At 41.5% G+C, this 17,767-nt stretch overlaps 1 protein-coding gene across 1 annotated transcript in view; it reads left to right on the top strand.

The window, feature by feature from the left end:
• Positions 1 to 6,598, top strand: part of LOC139820048 (uncharacterized) — a 39,131-nt gene extending 32,533 nt beyond the window's left edge. Inside the window, exon 3 of the mRNA XM_071789970.1 lies at positions 1,147 to 6,598. Coding sequence (XP_071646071.1) covers positions 1,147 to 3,668 — 2,522 coding nt within the window. The 3' untranslated portion in view covers positions 3,669 to 6,598. The remainder of the gene's footprint in view (positions 1 to 1,146) is intronic.
• The last annotated feature ends 11,169 nt before the right edge of the window (positions 6,599 to 17,767 follow it).

The following is a 17,767-nucleotide window of genomic DNA, read 5'->3' as shown; positions in this document are numbered from 1 at the left end:
ACGGGCCTTCATCGTTTTCGCGGGGATGGGTTCGTGTGCCCGCTGGAAGACCTCAAATACGACGCGACGTGAATTGCAACTTCGTAACAGGATCCTCCGTGACGTACAGGAAAGCGGATGTATACGGGGGGATGGACTACTTAATGTTATCATCCTGGGTGGCTTACGCGTTCGTTCGCATCGCGCTCGGAAACAAAAGTGGCATTGTCTGTCAGGTGGAAGATTTTTGCCGTATCGGATGGAACGTTTACACGAGAGCACTTAATTCTCTTTCTTTGCGTGGATATATGGAAAAGAGAAATACGTAAAAGTATTTCTGCAATGTCATTTCCTCTCTCAACTATAATAATAGTCAAGTCTAACACCTGTGATTTTATCTATTTGTAATAATCGCTGAAGAGTTACTTTACTTAAAACATCTTACAATATTTTTTTGCGTGACATACATTATCATTCTAATGTTCGACAATTTAATGCCGAACGTTTCCAAGGAACAGGTAATTTGAGATAACAGATTAAAGTCGTCGTCTGTAAATTTTATTGTAGATTCCCTCGGAGTATTGCCGCGTGATGAGGGGCTATACCTGAGATATCGAATGGTCCGCGCCATGTATACGACGTCGTCTAGCTTGACGATGATGTTAAACGAAAGTGCGGGCGCGTAGAGACGACGCTCGCCGTTGTGCGCCGATATCACGTATTCGAGAAACGTATAAATTTATACGACACAACTATCCGCGCGCGCGGATATATTGTATCTCATCGAGCCGGCCGTGGTCGTCCTCTCACTCGCATGTGCACCTAGTGTCCCATAAATTTATGCAGCCTAGAGGATCGTGACGTTAGCAGTGCCGGTAGGATAAATCAATCGGGCGAGAGCGCCGTGCGAGAGAACGCGCGCGCTCGAGAGAGGGTTATAATAAAATTAAGAACAATTAATCACGACGACGGGGCTCATTACTCAAGGTATCAAATTCTCGTTTATACGCGCCGATTCAAGTATAATTGGCTACTCTCTCTTTATCGCCGGTCTCCTCTCTTATGCCTTTCGCGCGTCACAGTGAGACGAAGGTTTCCGCCATTGATCCGCGATGTGTTCCGTCGGCTTTAATCGGTCACGATGACCCTCGAAATTTCTGTTCGCAGGCGGCCAGAATGACAGCCGGCCGCGGATATTCTCCCCTAGGATGGACTATGACGAATGGACACCGTTGGGACGCGGCGACCCTCTGAAGAATAATCCGACTTTCGACTACGTGCCACCGGTTCTCGACAGGGTACAGTACTGGTTGGACTCGCAGCAGCACACAACGGAGCCGTCGTCGAAGCGCGATATCCTTGTGCTGGGTGTGACCGCGAAGAAGACCAGCCCGAAGATACCTGAGCAGTTTCTCAAATTTGTGGACGGTCCTAAATTCACGCGGACTGGTAATCAGGATTCGATCTTGTATAGGAACGACTTCACCGGCAGCAACGGCGCTGAACCGCCCAAGATCGTGCGCACCACTAGTTTCCGAAACGGCTTGATCGACTACAGAAATCAAAATAGACTACAGTCGTTGCCGGCCAATTACTATCCGAATTCGTATTACAGTCAAAAGATAAAGCCGTACACTATGATGATGCCACCACCAATGATTCAGAAAGCCGAGACGTCTACCAGTTTCAACGTCGGCGTGTCCAAGGACAAGATAATCGGTTACCCGGATACATCATCATCGTTTAGCACGCAGACGGAGGAAGGCCCCGTCCTCCAAGATACTCAGTATTACGGAACGCCCTCCAAAGATTATGGACGCTACTCCCCCGCGTCTTCGTTAAGACCGTACTCTACTTCGAAGGCGCCATTGAGTAAGATCGAGACCATCAAGAGCATCTACGTACCGTCCGCGTCGCAGAGCACAAAGTCGAGATACGAAGCGACTACCGCGCCGTCCGTCTCCTTCGAGAAGTCAAATCTAATATATCAATCGACGCAAACTCTGTCTGGTGGATGGCTCGGCAACAATGGACCTTCTTCATCCTCCACGATATATCCTCTCGATGTCAATCAAGTCACGTGGCAGACCTCGGATTACTCCAGAGATCACTACGAGGTCGATCATCACGCCGCGGCCTCGTCCAATCACGAGGTCGTCGTTGGCCAGAACGCGAACATTATTGTGGACGCCAATAAAAACAAAAATGAGGAAATTGTCGTAGGTCAGAAGGAGATCAGCACCGAAGCGACGTCTTCGACGACGGAGAGCGTCGCACAAACTTCCACCGCCTCCACCACGACTACGGATTCAACCGAGCAGGAAGAAGAAACCGTGACCGATGCGCAATCCTCGCAAAAGATGCACATCGTTGTCGCCAATTCGCCTTCCAGCATCATGGATCTGCAGACACACAAAGCAAAGAAGGGTCCGGTCGCCGTAGTAATGCCGACGAATTATATTGAGAAGAATTTCTCTGCAAGTTCTTCAGATCCACTTACGACGACGCACAACAATGCTTGGGAGAATCCCACCACGTCCGAAATGACAAAGACGACTCACCAAGCGTCGAAGTCTCAGTCGCAGCCGGTAAGAAACGCGATAACGAGCTCGCCAATTTTGTCGGAGGACCATCCGTCCGCTTCCTCTGCGCCGAACAAGATGATAGCGCCCTCACAGTTTGCCCATCAGCCTTCACATCCACCATCCGCTCCGATAATGCCCCCCAGACACATAGATAGCTCTTCGCACATGTTTGTGCCTCCACAGGCGGCCTCTCAATCCATGATGCGTCCTCAGGCCAGACCGAACACCATGATACACTTTATTGGCAGCATGCGTCCCGGTTTTCGGCCATCCTCGCCGGTATCGATGTCTCATGTGCCGCCGCCCATGGCGCACATGCACGCGCCTTCCATAAACAATATGATGATACCATTGCCAAACGTGGAACAAGCTCATCAACGACTATCTCAACCGTTCCCCGTGACGTTCGCCAGTCCACCATCGCCGTCGACTTTCAGCACGCAGATTCCCGGATCAGACGAGCAACCGATCGATCATCGGCCGTCTCGATTACCCGCGACAACCGTGACCACCTCGCCGTTATTCACATCGACGATCTCTACTATGGAGTACACGCCTACCATGGACTATCACGAGAACACAAAGCCCGATCAGTCGCCTCTGGTGAAGATTCTCAATGCGGAAACTCCAAAAATGAAGCCAATGCTTGCGCCGTCGTCGACGGTTCCACCACGAACCACGACCGTCCCGAGTCTAACCACCGATCCGATTTTTTCCCATTACAAGCAACCAGCCAAGCCACTCCGCGGCCCGATGTACCTCATCATTCAGGGTCACTCGAAGGTAAAGACTTATAAACCCACGGTGAACAAATATGGGATGCCCGTGGAGAACAACGAGATCGTGGAGAGCGCGACCGAACGGCAACTGTCCAAGTTGGAACAGCTGATTCAGAAAAATACAAAGAATGGCGCCGTTGATCTAGCCGCCGAGAAAAGAAAGCTGGAAGAGAAGGCGCGCGCCGAAAAGCACGTATCTTCGAGCCAAGAGAGTCTCATAAGCCTGATCGAGAGTGGCTTGAGCGGCTTCACAGTGTCACCATCAACGGAAGCGGAGGACGAGCATCGCGTGTCCAACTCGGTTACGAGCATCGAGATCAATTAAAGATCCGTTGTTTGCGACAGTTCTCCAGGAGGAACAAACTCGACAGGCGGATGCTGGAAGCTGGGGACATCCGCACATGGGAGTCCTCGTTGCGCGTTGGCAAAAAGGCAACCGCCATTCTCAGTAGGAATGAAATTTTCTTAGGAACGAGGTCGATTTATTCGTTGCTTACACGCGGTTCATACCGTAAGTCGTTGGGTGAAAATCGATGGCCGAATGTCGTCGGACGCGCATGAGATGGGAACTCGAGAGGTTTCATATGGCAGACCCTCGCAGCATAGGAGCTACCTGGGAGATATGTATAACTACAACACGCTGACAAATGAGATGTCGAAAATTTACGTTATTCATTTTATTTGTCGTTCCGTGATATTGAGTGCCTCTATATATTCTTTAATACCAGACAGTCTGAACGAATTTATGTATTTATAGATGTGCAGATAACGATTGAGTTATGGTACCCGGAGACGAAGTCTACGGTAAGCGGATATACGAATGTATGTTTATCATATTGATTATTTATTCAAATCATCGAAATAATTCGATGTTTGGTCACGCCCATCAGATGTAATTATTATTGTTATATATATATAATTGTTATATTTTAATGCATACGTCATGATCATGCATAATTTAATTCTCAGATTTAATTAATTTAATTAATTATTTATTTTGTTTTATATATAGGTTATTCTATTTTATTTTATTACACGCGCGTTGTGAAGGTGCACAAAATCTTGTGTTACAACTGTAATTCGGTTTGCATTGAAACTATAATCGTGCAACAATCGAAATCTGAAGCAATTAGCGACGCAATTAATGATATCTTCTTTTTCACTTTCGCATCAATGACTCATCGTGTGCGCTGTACAGGATAGCGAATACGTGAGGATGTTCCACGTGCCGAGATTTTTCGAATAATTTGCATATGATTTTTGTCTGGAGAAAAGATCATCCTCGGATCTCTCGCAAAATCACGCTACGCGGGTCGCAATTTCGTAGGCCACCTCATAGTTTCTCGTCGTTATATGGAAAAATTGATCGTCGTTCGTTTTTATTGCGTTTGCTCGAGATCGATTGTCATTCGCAGTGATAACAAACTCTCGCTGTTATCACTAGATAACAGAGGCTCAACCAGTTCTCTTCATGTCCTGCCACGCTTTCGTCCACGATAAGAAAAGCGCGCCAATTTCATATGTGCCAGTATACATAATTACATTACATATATATATATATATATATATATATATATATATGTAAAAGCGTAATTACATATATATATACATACATACACACGTGTTACACGCGTTACACGCGGAATAAGCGATCGTTCAACGATTCCGATCGCGCATTCGACCCGCTTGCGTCCTCAACGACAGTTATCGCGATCGCGAATGCAGCGAGTGTACGAATTGGAATTCGCGTTTCACTCGCTGTTTTATAGCGTCACTCGATTCGCGTGCGCGCTTTCTTCCGCAATCTAAATATTGGACGAACTCGTTTTACGATTATCACGGTGCGATATCATTGCGGAACTGTGATCTGCCTACATAGCTATCAATGAGGACGTAAGACTGCATCTCAGATCGACTCTGGACCGGTCTGCGCGATTTAATTGCGCCGCAAACGTGAAGCTTATGATCGTGTGCTATATGCGTACAATAATATTATTTACCGTACAACGTAGTTGAACAAAAGAAATACAGGATGTCTCAGAAGCAGCGGATCTCTTGGACTAGATTGACATTTCTTTCATTGTAATTTTATATTCTTTTATTGTAAATTCCCAAAATTTAATAACATTAAAATAATGGCTCAAAGTTAATTATGTAAAATCTTTCATTGATCATCAATGTCTCGATATTGGAGCAGATACTTTATCTGTCTCTCGCGAGAGAAAGCCGCAGCTTCCAAGACATCTTGTACGCGTATGACGTCGATGTAATTTATAGATTCGTGGATGTTAAGAATAGGTTTCTCTTTAGTATATCATATTTATTGCGCTAGATACAGAAATCGAAGGTGGAAAGTCGTAATCGGTCGCTCCAACATATTTAATCCGTGTCGCAAACGCATTTTATTTTAGGTCGATGCTTTAATATCAAAACTTTTCGTCCTCAATTTCGTTTATTCACTACGATCTACTTATTTATCGCACAAACGTCCGACAGAATTTACCCATTTGTCGTAGACAACTGCGGATCGCCGGCAGCAAAATTTCTCGATTCTCGTCGTTCTCACATAGATATCATCGTCCTTTCCTGCACCGTTAAAATCTCTATTCATCTCCCCCCTCCTCCCCCAGATAAATTCCCCGTCGAACAATGAATTACGCGAAGCACAAAAACAGTCGGACTCTTGGCTGTATAAACGAGAATGGCGACGACTTCTCTTCGTTTTCCCGTGTCTACGGGCTCGAAAAGGATTCCAACGGCCTTTGATTCGAGGTTTCTGCAATGCTCCGTAAAACACCCTACACCTTTAGGCGCTACGACGAAACTTACATTAACACTAGTCTTACACTCTACCAGTTACCAAACATATCGCGTATGTACTAACAGCTCACAGATTAGGTATATCACGACCCTCTTGCTCGTAGCGATCGTATAATTAGGCGTAGTCGAAGTTACGCGCACTCACACGCAATATATATATACTCACGCACATACACATGATATATAGGTATATGCATATATATACATATTACACGTATACGGTGTATTTATTTATATAAAAATAAATTATATATGTATATTTTCGCGGCGATGTGAGCGCGCCCGCGCGACATCGCGATCACCCTTACGCATTCAGCGTTACGTTCGCACGCGGGCACGGCGTGCATTAAGTTTACGTACGATAAATTGTACCTGACGGTCACGCACGCGTTCTGTTGATTCTTCTGTTTTATTAATAAAGCATCTTATTATCGATCCAAGGATTCCTTCGTATCCGCCGTATCCCACATACCGTCGCTGTTCTACTAAGCACGGAGGAAACTGGACTGCAACTTGAAGGAAAGGGAATCGATCGCGGCATTCAATTATATCCAATAGTGCGATCGTCTCAAAACTGTTGCAGTTGTCTCCTCCGGTTTAATGTATGTATGTGTGTGCGTTTGTGTATACACGCCGCCGCGTTGCACGCAGCAGTCATAAATTACATTGGGATTTCAACGTATAACGGGATACGGATCTGTCAAAAAGATTCGGCATAGACCAACACGCGACGCATCCAAAACCGACTGTGACGACGGATGAAGTTGTATCGATAACGATCTTACGGTACAACGAGGGGTCATAAATTTCGGTATGGTCAGACGAGTGCATCGAGACTGCTCATTAAAAGTGCTATTAAAATTGGTCGTTAAAATCGTAACAAATCAATTCTTTGCAATATTCTCGTGCAGATGAGACGTCAGAAAGTGCATCGCATCGCAAATTTTGTTTTGATTTATTCCGTACAAAAACGTCGAGACTAAGAGAATGCAATTGTTAATAATTATAATTTTAAAAATAATAATTTTTTTATGAGCAAAGAAGAAAGGTAGAGAGAGAGAACAAAAGATATAATACTTGTTGTGTTTAATTTAATAACTTCGTGAGTGCTCACGAAATATCACGGAAAACGTGATATTTAGATCGACATGTAAATATAATTGGCGATTGAATGGTATCAGCAATTAATGGAATGTTTTTTACGTGATAAAGCACGCGCGATGCAACCCATATAAACTCGCGTCGCTCGTTTATCTCGATTATCCTTAATTGAAGCGGTCAAACTGGTACACGAGAATGACAAATTTTCCGAGCGCGGATTGATTGCGTTTGTAGTTTCGCGTGGTATTTGTGATTCCGTAAATTTTGCTATTATTAGCTCCCACTGGGTCTGATTTATGAGATCGGCTGCTCACTCAATAGCGTCACTTAACGCAAATTTGATACGAAAGCGCGAATACTCCCTTTAATACGAAATATTTTTCTGGAGTATGGCTGGAAATTGGCTGAATAAATTTTGCAATTTATTTATTAAACATGATTTAACTTGATTGTAAACTATAACATTCTGTCACACTGAACTGCACACGTTACAGTATAGAGTAAATATTATCTTTTTATTTTATTCACCAGAGTATACCATTATAATACAATATGTACTTTAATATCATATTCAGGAGAAATTAATTGGAATCGAGAATTTTAATATAAAAATATCGAAGTCAGAATGTAATTTCCGGGCTATAAGCTATAAGCAATTAAAATTAGCTAATACATATGTATATATTGAGCGAATCATAGTTTAGAGAGATTGTATTTTCGTTGCAAAATCGCGTGCAATTATAATTAATTGTTTTTACGAGTATGCATTGCGTGTGTGCATGTAAGTGTACAACGAAGAGCTTGAAAGGAAGCGGGCTTGGAAGGCATCGAAGCAACCATAAGGTAATTTATAATTCACTTTTTATTATGTAGATACAGACATTACGTAATTCTTTTGCCAAATATTTATTATAAGTTTTTTTATGAATTCACAATTTTGAAAATGACAATTATACACGGAAAGAAAATAATGTATCAAAAGCATCAGTGTTATTAAGATAAAATTTATTAATGTAACATCAATATTAATAAGCAAAAAACATCAGATAATTGTTTTAATAATTTAAATATTTGGTCCAATAATATCCAATTGAATTAACTATTTATGCTTGTGGCAGCCCGTGACGTCGACGTTTAATTGAAGCAACTTCATTTTTTCCGTGTAATTAATGAAGATTAATGAATATTGCAATCGCGGTCAATAGATTGTTAATGCAATCCTAAAACTATTGTACATTTTATTGTTTGCTGTTGTTTAATTACGTATTCGTGAAACGAAGAGGTTACAAAGAAAATCAGAACTGTCGTTGAGGCCGATGACGAATGGGCCTTTACCTGGGTAAATGAGACCTTGGGGACGAGTAAGTCGGGGTGCATCGAAAGCACAAATTTAAAGTTAATTTATAGCGTAATTTAGTTTCAATGTCAGTAGTATAAATCTCTCGCGGAAGACAAGGGCCCTGGGCCCGAAGACCGCGCGACATGTTTGCTGAAAAAAGTCGGCGAGATAAAGCAAGGCGAGGGTCGATAAATTCACTTTTTTATTGTCAAAGTTTCGAAACGAGGAAATTCAGATTGATTGAAATCGCTCTTTTATCGATAATGAAGTTCTCATCTCTTATTGTGATTTTCTGTCGATTTTTTATCTTCTAAATTACGATTACTGCACGCAATATTGTTAGTTTATATCTATTTTTTCTTATGATCAACTATAATTATATTAATTATGATATGATTGAGATTGTTTTATATTTATCTAGAAGGAAAAATATGAACTGATTTAAATTTTATATACTGCACTTTAACGAACGAAAAAAACTGTTATATAATATCACTTCCACCGTGATTTATTGGAGAAAATCTATACATATATACGATAACAATTGATATGTTATAATCCCAAGAGAAAACGAAATATAATATAAACTATCGCGTATAAACTATCTGAAATACGAGTTCCGAGAAAAATGATACTGATATTTCATTTTTTAATAAAAATCTGTCCTTTGCATCTTATATTAAGCAGATTATACCAAATAATTATTTTGCCTGTTTGTTCTATTATTATAAACTATATCCATACTAAGCTTCTCTGCAAGCAACTATAATACCTACCTGTACTCTGCCTCTAGTATATCCCTACTTAAACTATAATATGTACGGAGTATCTCAGGAGAGAAGAAGGGTCAATAGTTCGTGACCGATGTGATAACCGATAGGAGAGATTTATCATCTCTCGAAATATCGACTCTTCCTCCATAACCTCCTCGTCTTATACAGTTTGCAATGAAAAATAGAGTATTATAGTATTAAATATTAAACCACAAAATGACTGTTTCAAGAATTCAGCAACAGGCTTACGCGTGTCGCTAATGAGTAATCGATAAAATTAATCATAGAAATAAGCGGTTTAGAATTTCCGCGGAATTGTCGTTGGAACATCTTGGTATCTTCTTTCTAAAGTAACGCCGCGCCGGGGATTCGAGCAGATATAGCTTTGCTCCGAGATTAATTGATGAAGCTTCGAAAGAGGGTGTTTCCTGTCAGACTGAAAAATTGCGTGATTAACGAGAAAAATGTTCCTGCAACAAAGTTCTCCGCCGAAAGGGACAGGGGACTGCAGCCCTGGTATCTCGCCTTCTCTGTCACCGTCCCCTCTTCCGATCTTCGCGCATTAATATTTTTAAGTTATTCTCGGACAAGCGGACGAGCGTTAATATATAGTAGCCACTTCCAAAGCTGTAGAATATCGCTCATTTTGACTGCTATCTGTCGTCTCTCGTCGATTTTCTTCAATAAAAAAATTTTATAGAAATAAGAAATTTTATATTCTTAATTATTTATTCATATTTATTACATGTAATACATATCTTCAGAGAGAATTAAACAAAACGGACGTTGCCTTTCTCCTGACTTTTGCGCATTATGGTTGTCCATCAACGTGTTAAATCTTTGCAACGCGTATCGTTCCCGTCGGAAATGACGTTTCATGACATCCGACTGAAAGTGCCGGCGAAACAGCAAAATTGTGCGGCAAAGAAAGAGAGAAGGGACGGGAGGAGGGAGATGGAAGAAAAGTCCATGGAGGACAGGACCGCTATCTCGTTTCTCTCCTGGTTTACCTCCTCCTTCTCCTCTTCTTTCTCTTCTCGCAATCTCTCACGGGCTTTTTCCGACGAGCTCACGCCTCGGGATCTGGTTCCCTTGCGCAAAAGCCCGCCATTATGGCGAATCGTCGCGGAGAAGAGCGAGAATTAAGGACTCTTTCGAGATCATCGGGCAATGCTACTTTTTTACCCTCTTCACGTTTTTCGTATTTCGCTTAAAACGCGACTTCGAGTTTAGATGTATAGTTATCGAACTTGATCCGCTCTATGTTTGAATCTCTATAAAGTATGACCGTGTAAACGGGGATGCTTTCTTGACGAACAGTATAAAGACAAAAATTCACTTTATAACAGTCTTTAATCTCTCTAATCTTCAATGTCTACTCTTCAACATTCATATGTGCAATGCAATCTCGAGAAAACACGCATTCCAGACTTGTGTTACAGCGAATGCTACTTTATAGTAATGTACATATATAAATTATATTTACAATTTTTATAGAAATGTGAAAGCGCGAGTGAGACACACTCGTAGCAATAATAATCGGCAAGGAAAGTGTATGCTGCGACGCGGTTAACCGGTAAAAGCTTGTTCCCGACGTGCAAATTATGTTGCGGAATTTTTTTTGGGGTCAAGCGTGAATACAATGTTGCAAAGGAATCCCCTTACCGTTCTCGCCGTGTCGTCGTCGATCTTCGTGTCGCGGACTGCCTACGTAAGATCGCTCGGACCATTAAAAGCGCCTCGGACCGTTAAAAGCGCCGATCTTGTTCGTTTTTGACGCAAGGATCGTTACATGGGCCGCGCTTCGAAGAGGACAATACTTCGCTATATCGCGACCCACGCGCGCGATTTTTCACACGCTCGGTGAAGAAATCCTTCGGTGCAATGAAAAATGGTAGGATTCACGCAGGACAAGGTTTTTATGCGGCGCAGTTTATACGGGGTGTTTCGATATTGAATACATTTGGGTAATGGGACGGCATCGAGGATGCGATACGAGCTCGCTTTATTTGTTCGATGCAGAAGATTTATTCTGATCGGAAAACCAGTAATCTTTTTAGAGTGACGAAGCATTTGTTTAGCACATATGTGCTTGAATAATATAAAACTAAAATAATCTTCTTCATTTTGATTCTCTATGACAATAAAAATGCCGGCAAGTTTATTGTTTAATCACACCATAAAGAGAAAAAGAGGGAGAGAGAATTTTATCAAGTCAGCGCGATGTTTGTTCCTTGTAATAATTAATAATCAAAATTTGATATCTTTTATTTCGAATCTCCCACACGGAGAGACGCATTTTGGACACCCTGTACTTGTAGTAATTTGCCACTATAATCTCGCATCGGTATCCCCCCGTCGTTGATTATTTGCAAGCGGGTTATTCGCGTTTCGTGGTTGTTCGGTACCTTAATCGGTGCCCCGAGTCGATATTAACAGATTGATTGCCATGGCTATCAGGTTCGGACAAGTTGTTTCGCCCTTTTTGCGGGTCGACGGCCTTCGCATGATGTGGGCCGCGTCACCCGTATATAAAAGTAACATTGTGTACGCTGTCCGGTGAATGCACACCGAACAATTTAATGGGAAAATTTAAGGGAGATACCCAAGATGTTCATATGTCCATCCAAGAGTCTCTAAAGATTCAAGAGAAAGAGGGAAAAGATAGGATTTTCATTGCTTCCGAGCTTTTATTATCTCACATCGTGCATTAGTCTCAAAATATTATAAACTCATATCACGTATCACGATCTACGAGCCTAGAAAACGCACTTACGTTCGTGACGATTCTTCCTTTACAGTTCTTTTATTCCGCATGTCACTTCTTTCGCACGGTTCTTTCCTAACGGTTTATTGTGTATGACTTCTCTTTCCGGCCGAAAATTTGCAGTTCGCTCGAATATCGAATATCAATTTGTCCCATTTTACCCGTGTCATCGTTAATTTCGAATTAATCGATATGATCGATCGTTGCCTCGGTTCTCCGACTCGGTCCTCTGGCTATCGGTACATAGTAATCTGTCACCACTCATACGCGAAATTCTACTCGCGCAAAAAAATATGGTTATAGGTCGCGGCGCATCCGTCTTAAAGAGGATGTTTAAAGGAGGATGTTGAGACGTGAGAAAAAATTACGGTTTTGGTGCGTACGATAGGTAGATAAGGGACCAGTGGATGGAAAGGTCACACTTGCCGACCTTAATGAAAGTTAAACCTGACGATGGTGTGTGTTCACGCCATTACCATACCGTTATCGGCCTCCGCGTAGGCTTTGGAGCTGAACGAGTCAATGACGAGCGTGAGAGAAATTCACTATTACATTATCGGTAACTTCACGTATTTATTCTCCGTATTTATTCTACCTCTTTCCGTTTAATAATAAAATTACATTATTTTACCTCGATAGACTTGTTTGCACGCGATAAAATCGTTAATCAGATATGCGGGATATGAAGAATTTCGATTGTAACAAATATATCAAGTCATTAAACGAGATTTAAATAACGATTATGAACGCGCGTCTAACAATAAGCGTTCCCTGATCATTATTACAAGTTATGGGAAATTCCAGTCGCTGCTGGCTATTCAGATAAAGAAGAGCTAAGCTTCTTTGTATGAAAAATTATATTTCAATAAATTTGGGGCTTATATATTAAACGTGAATTTTATGTCGTCGCGATATCGTCGCGGCGCGGCGTCAAATAAATTCAATGGAGAAACGAATTTTCAAGCTGCTGCTGCGAGTGCCTCGATTCATGAGAATCGATCGAGCCGATTAAATCTAGAGAGCGTTATATTTATTTCTAGGCGATTCGATGGAAAAAGTCGTCCGGCCATTTGCGGTCGTGCCAATGCGCCGGCTGCATCCTGTTGTACTTCCATCTATCCAAAGCACACCCTCTCCTCTAACTTTTTACGGACGCTCTCGTAAGTAACATCGTCCGCAATGCATCACCCGTTCCGTGGTATCATTAATCAAGTCATACGTCGTCGTTTCGATCGGAGACACGGCGTGTTCGGGAACTTAAAGTCGAGCTTATATCTCGCTCTTTTGTCTTGCTAAAATAGTGAAATTGATCACCGCGCGCGAGTCCAATCTGGAACGTGGTGGTCGTCTACGGGAAGTGCGCAGACCTCATTGCACTATTCGGGAAACTAGAAACCTCTGGCAAAAACTAACCCAATATCGGTGCCCTCGTACCATCTCACCGCGAGCCAGGTACTGGGAACCCACGCCTCCGCGGTGCACACACATGTACCGGCGTCCTTTTCATCCGGCAATCTACCCGTCTCGATTCGAGAGTGCTCCGTACTCTCCAATCTTTCCAAGTTCCGACGCGTCGGCGTCGGTGGTACAGTTAATCTTTTGGGATCGTTGCAGACCCGTTCGACGATTGCTAATAAAATGTTTTTCTTTGTCGCGTTCGATTGGCGATACATAAATTCAAATGCGAAGTTTTCCAAGAGGAAAATCGATACTCCCCCGAAAGTGTTCTCGCCCGCGAATTTCGTGGCGAATTATTTGCGTTACTTCGTGCGGAAGCTTCCGTAAAACGTCGCGTTCGCAATGTCATATTTCAGTCGCAAGAGGAAGCGCGATTCTGCGGAGTTTATTGGCAGTTGCACTCAAGAAGATTGGGACGAATCCGATCGGAGCCGCCTTTACGGTATATCTGCGGGGAAATATCTGTCTTGCGATTTGCGCCACGTATACATACACGCGCCGGTCTGAGATTTAGATACTAATGGAGCGAGGTACGAGCATTATTTAAGATGGCAAAGTTGTTCGAATATGCAATAGATTTTTGGACCAAGTTTCTACCATTGCTTTGGCGCTAACTGAATAATTGAGAAACTTTACGCGAAAAAACGGCTTGATCTTAAATCGACGATGTGCAGTTAAAGATAAACGGAATAAGTCATTTCATCTTTTCGTGTCCGCATTCACGTTTCGTCTCGACTATTTCCACTCGATTCTGAGATTCTTTATTCAGCCGACACTTTTCACTCGCGTGCACGTAACTTACGGTCATAAGTACTGTTTGCGCTACGTAATAAACGCATTATAGTGCGTCTGAAAAGATTACTTTGCGCTAGATTACAATATTATGCTAACCTAATTATTTTAGAAAATTAATTAATGATATTAGAAAATTAGAGCGGAACAAGGTAAACTAAGGTAGACTTCAGTTTGGTTTAGATTTTTTTAAATTTATTGTTTTATCTGATCAACTTTGTAAACGAACGTTACGTTATTTTGTTTCTTTTTCAGGATTATTATGAAATCCGACAAACCGAGAGAGTGCCGCTCATCTACTGCAGTCTGTTAAACCAGGCTTTATTCTCATTTTCTTTGCTAGAGAGTAATTAACACAATTAAGAATTTTTAATTGACTATATATGGGCAATGATTATAATCGTGGCAACGATTATAATCGTCGTGACAAATCGTCATCGCGTTTCGACCAAGGATTCTGGTCATTTTTTTTTTTAAATTGATGTAATTGAGGTAATATTTTTCGCAATGAATTTAATTATTTAATTACGACGCTTATATTACAAGCATATAAAATTACGTCAATTTAAAAAAAAATGACCAGAATCCTTGGTCGAAACGCGGTGACGATTTGTCACGACGATTATAATCGTTGCCAGTATATAGTCAATTAAAAATTCTTAATTGTGTTTATTCTCATTGTTCGTACAAAAGTTGGTCCACGACGTAAAATTATATTACGGGCGTTGTGCGACTCGTGAAATTAGCCTGCGTGCATGAGTCTTTTATCATCAATTAAAGCCTTGTAAAACGCATGACGACAGTAAATTGTCTTTATCGCCGCAATGAACAACAGTGATCAACGGACGGATCGTGAGGAACATTACGACATAGTAAACGAGTCGACGAACAGTCGATAAGATCAGAGAGAAATATTACGTGATGGATGTAAGCACGTCGGCACGCTGCACTGTCCTGCACACTTGCAGACAGTAGTAATTAATCGTTAAGGGACTGGAAGGGACGCAGCTCTTTGATGTTATCTCTCATTTCCTCATTAAAAATAAATGTTCCGTAGATCAAGTTAATTAGGTAAGAGACGCATATACAAAAGATAGAAGAAATAATTAAATGCGTCATTCTTGCGTCATCCAGAAATGATATGTATGTCTATATATGTACATTAAAATAATTTTAGCGTAGTCAGTTTAAGTGTCAATTTTATTCGCTTTGCAATAAAAGCTAATAATAAAATATAATTCTAGCAATCTAATAATCCAATCATACATTCTAATAGCCTGCAAAGGATTTATAACTTCATTAATGCATATATATTGTTGTTGTTTAGGGAAATAAAGGGTATATATTTCTATCCGTAAATTTATGAAGGATCGATCGTTTTGAAGCCGGTTCATGATATATTTTAGAATGCATTCCAGTACAATTAGTGAATTAGCCTATTTGTGCGACTGTTAATATATTAGTTTAATTATTGAATACTAGAATGGCGTAATTACATCCACATCAATACGAATAAATTGATTTGCGATATCGAGTACCGTTTATATAGCTGTGACAATGTCGAGGATTATAATTATATAGTCGAATCGAGATATAAAGATAACCACGCGAATAATTCGCGATCGCAAATAGCCGGACGTAAGTGATGCGGTCTCATGGGAGACATAATTAGAGCGCAATCCCAGGAGAAATTCAAAGTTTACATTCACTTTAAACTTCGTTCTAATGTATCGTGCGTGACGCGAATGAACTTCGGTCAATTAATTTCCACGGCGAGATGCTTGGCATTATTTCCATTTGATGACAAAATGCAAAAGAGAGAACGAGAGAGAGATGTATATATGTATATACAATTTTATTATTAAGATTAATTTCCCATTTTCCAACCAAATGAAATTTACGCGAGGAAGACAATGTTCCTTGTCTACAAATGCACAATTTTTATGTCAGCATCTAATAGAAACTGTCAAAAATGTTGTATCAGCTTCTAAACGTAGACTAGTATGATAAATGAGATACTCAGTGTAACTTGAAATGTTATTCTTAAAAAAGAAACATATCTTTCCTGTACTATTAAGAAAGCACGGAAACAATAAAGAAACAAGTAGACAGCGAATATTTAAAAAAGCTTAAAAATCTAGAGTTTCTAGTTTCTCGGGCACTTATCTCGGAGATCCGAATAACAACGGATTTTTCGCGAGGTAAACCAGAATTCGACGAGCGCATTTTTTAACGAGGAATGTGCGTGCACGCATGCACGCGTACGTGCGTGCGCAAGTAACGCATTACTGAATGTAGCTAACTGCCGGTCGACACAGTCGGAACGCGACTGGCCGGTCTTTCGCAGAGTGAAATTCTAGAGAGTGTCTGTGTGTATACGCCGTCGCGCGTATAATTAAGTCCAGGGAACGACCGTGAAAGCATCGAAATGCTCGTAAGAAAAGCGGACTATTACTATAGCCTGAGCAGATGACGTGCGGTAATGAATCCGATTAGGCTATCTCTAGAATCTGCCGACGACGTGCTCCTTCCTGCGATGCATTTGCCAGCGAATTACACTCGTGCGTGGGGGATTTCCTTCTTGAAAGAAAATACACGAAAGATATTCCGGAAATTGCACGCCTCTCACGAATCTTGCTGTTAAAAAGAATTAACGAAAAAATTAATTCAATTGATTAATTAATTTACTTGTTTAATATCGAAACATAAATATTTTCCAATGTATAAATAATTGAAAAGAAATGCGACAGATTAACAAACTTTAGAAATGCATATAACAATTTTATTTTCAAATTAATTCTGAATTTTATGTACAAAGATGTGATAACGAATACTATTGCTGGTAACCATACTCTTTCGCTCTAAGTAACTTAATTTTCGCAAAAAATAAAACCGTTGCATGTAACATCACGACCTCTAAGACATTAGATCTAATAATGCGAAGCAACGTAAAGTGGTATTCAGTGAAAATCTTTTAACGATGAGCACGCACATTTACACGTAGTCGTCTAAGCTCATCATGCAGACGATTAAACTAATTTCCGTCGCCAAAGTGAGCGGCAGTCGAGTAATGCGCTTAACTCTCGCGTCTGAATGCATCGCGGGATGCACCGCGAGCGAGCGAGTACGGGAACCGCTGACGTCCCTGTTCGACGCTTGCTTAGATCGGCGATCTCTCGACGACAGAAAGAAGAAACGAAGGCCGAGTCGCTGTCTGAATGGTACGTGAGTTCCAGAAACACACTGACGGCTTACCGATTCCTCGTAGCGATATCGACGGCAAGCAGGTTGATACTTGCGTCTCCTTTGCGGCACTCGCTCGTGCTTGTGCCTGGCACGTCGACTGCTTCCTGTCGCGCGATTATCGCCGGATT

The sequence above is a fragment of the Temnothorax longispinosus genome, chromosome 10 (assembly GCF_030848805.1).
Source record: "Temnothorax longispinosus isolate EJ_2023e chromosome 10, Tlon_JGU_v1, whole genome shotgun sequence".
Classification (NCBI taxonomy): domain Eukaryota; kingdom Metazoa; phylum Arthropoda; class Insecta; order Hymenoptera; family Formicidae; genus Temnothorax; species Temnothorax longispinosus.
The sequence above is the reverse complement of the archived record's forward strand: the minus strand, read 5'-3'. Positions and strand labels throughout refer to the sequence as shown.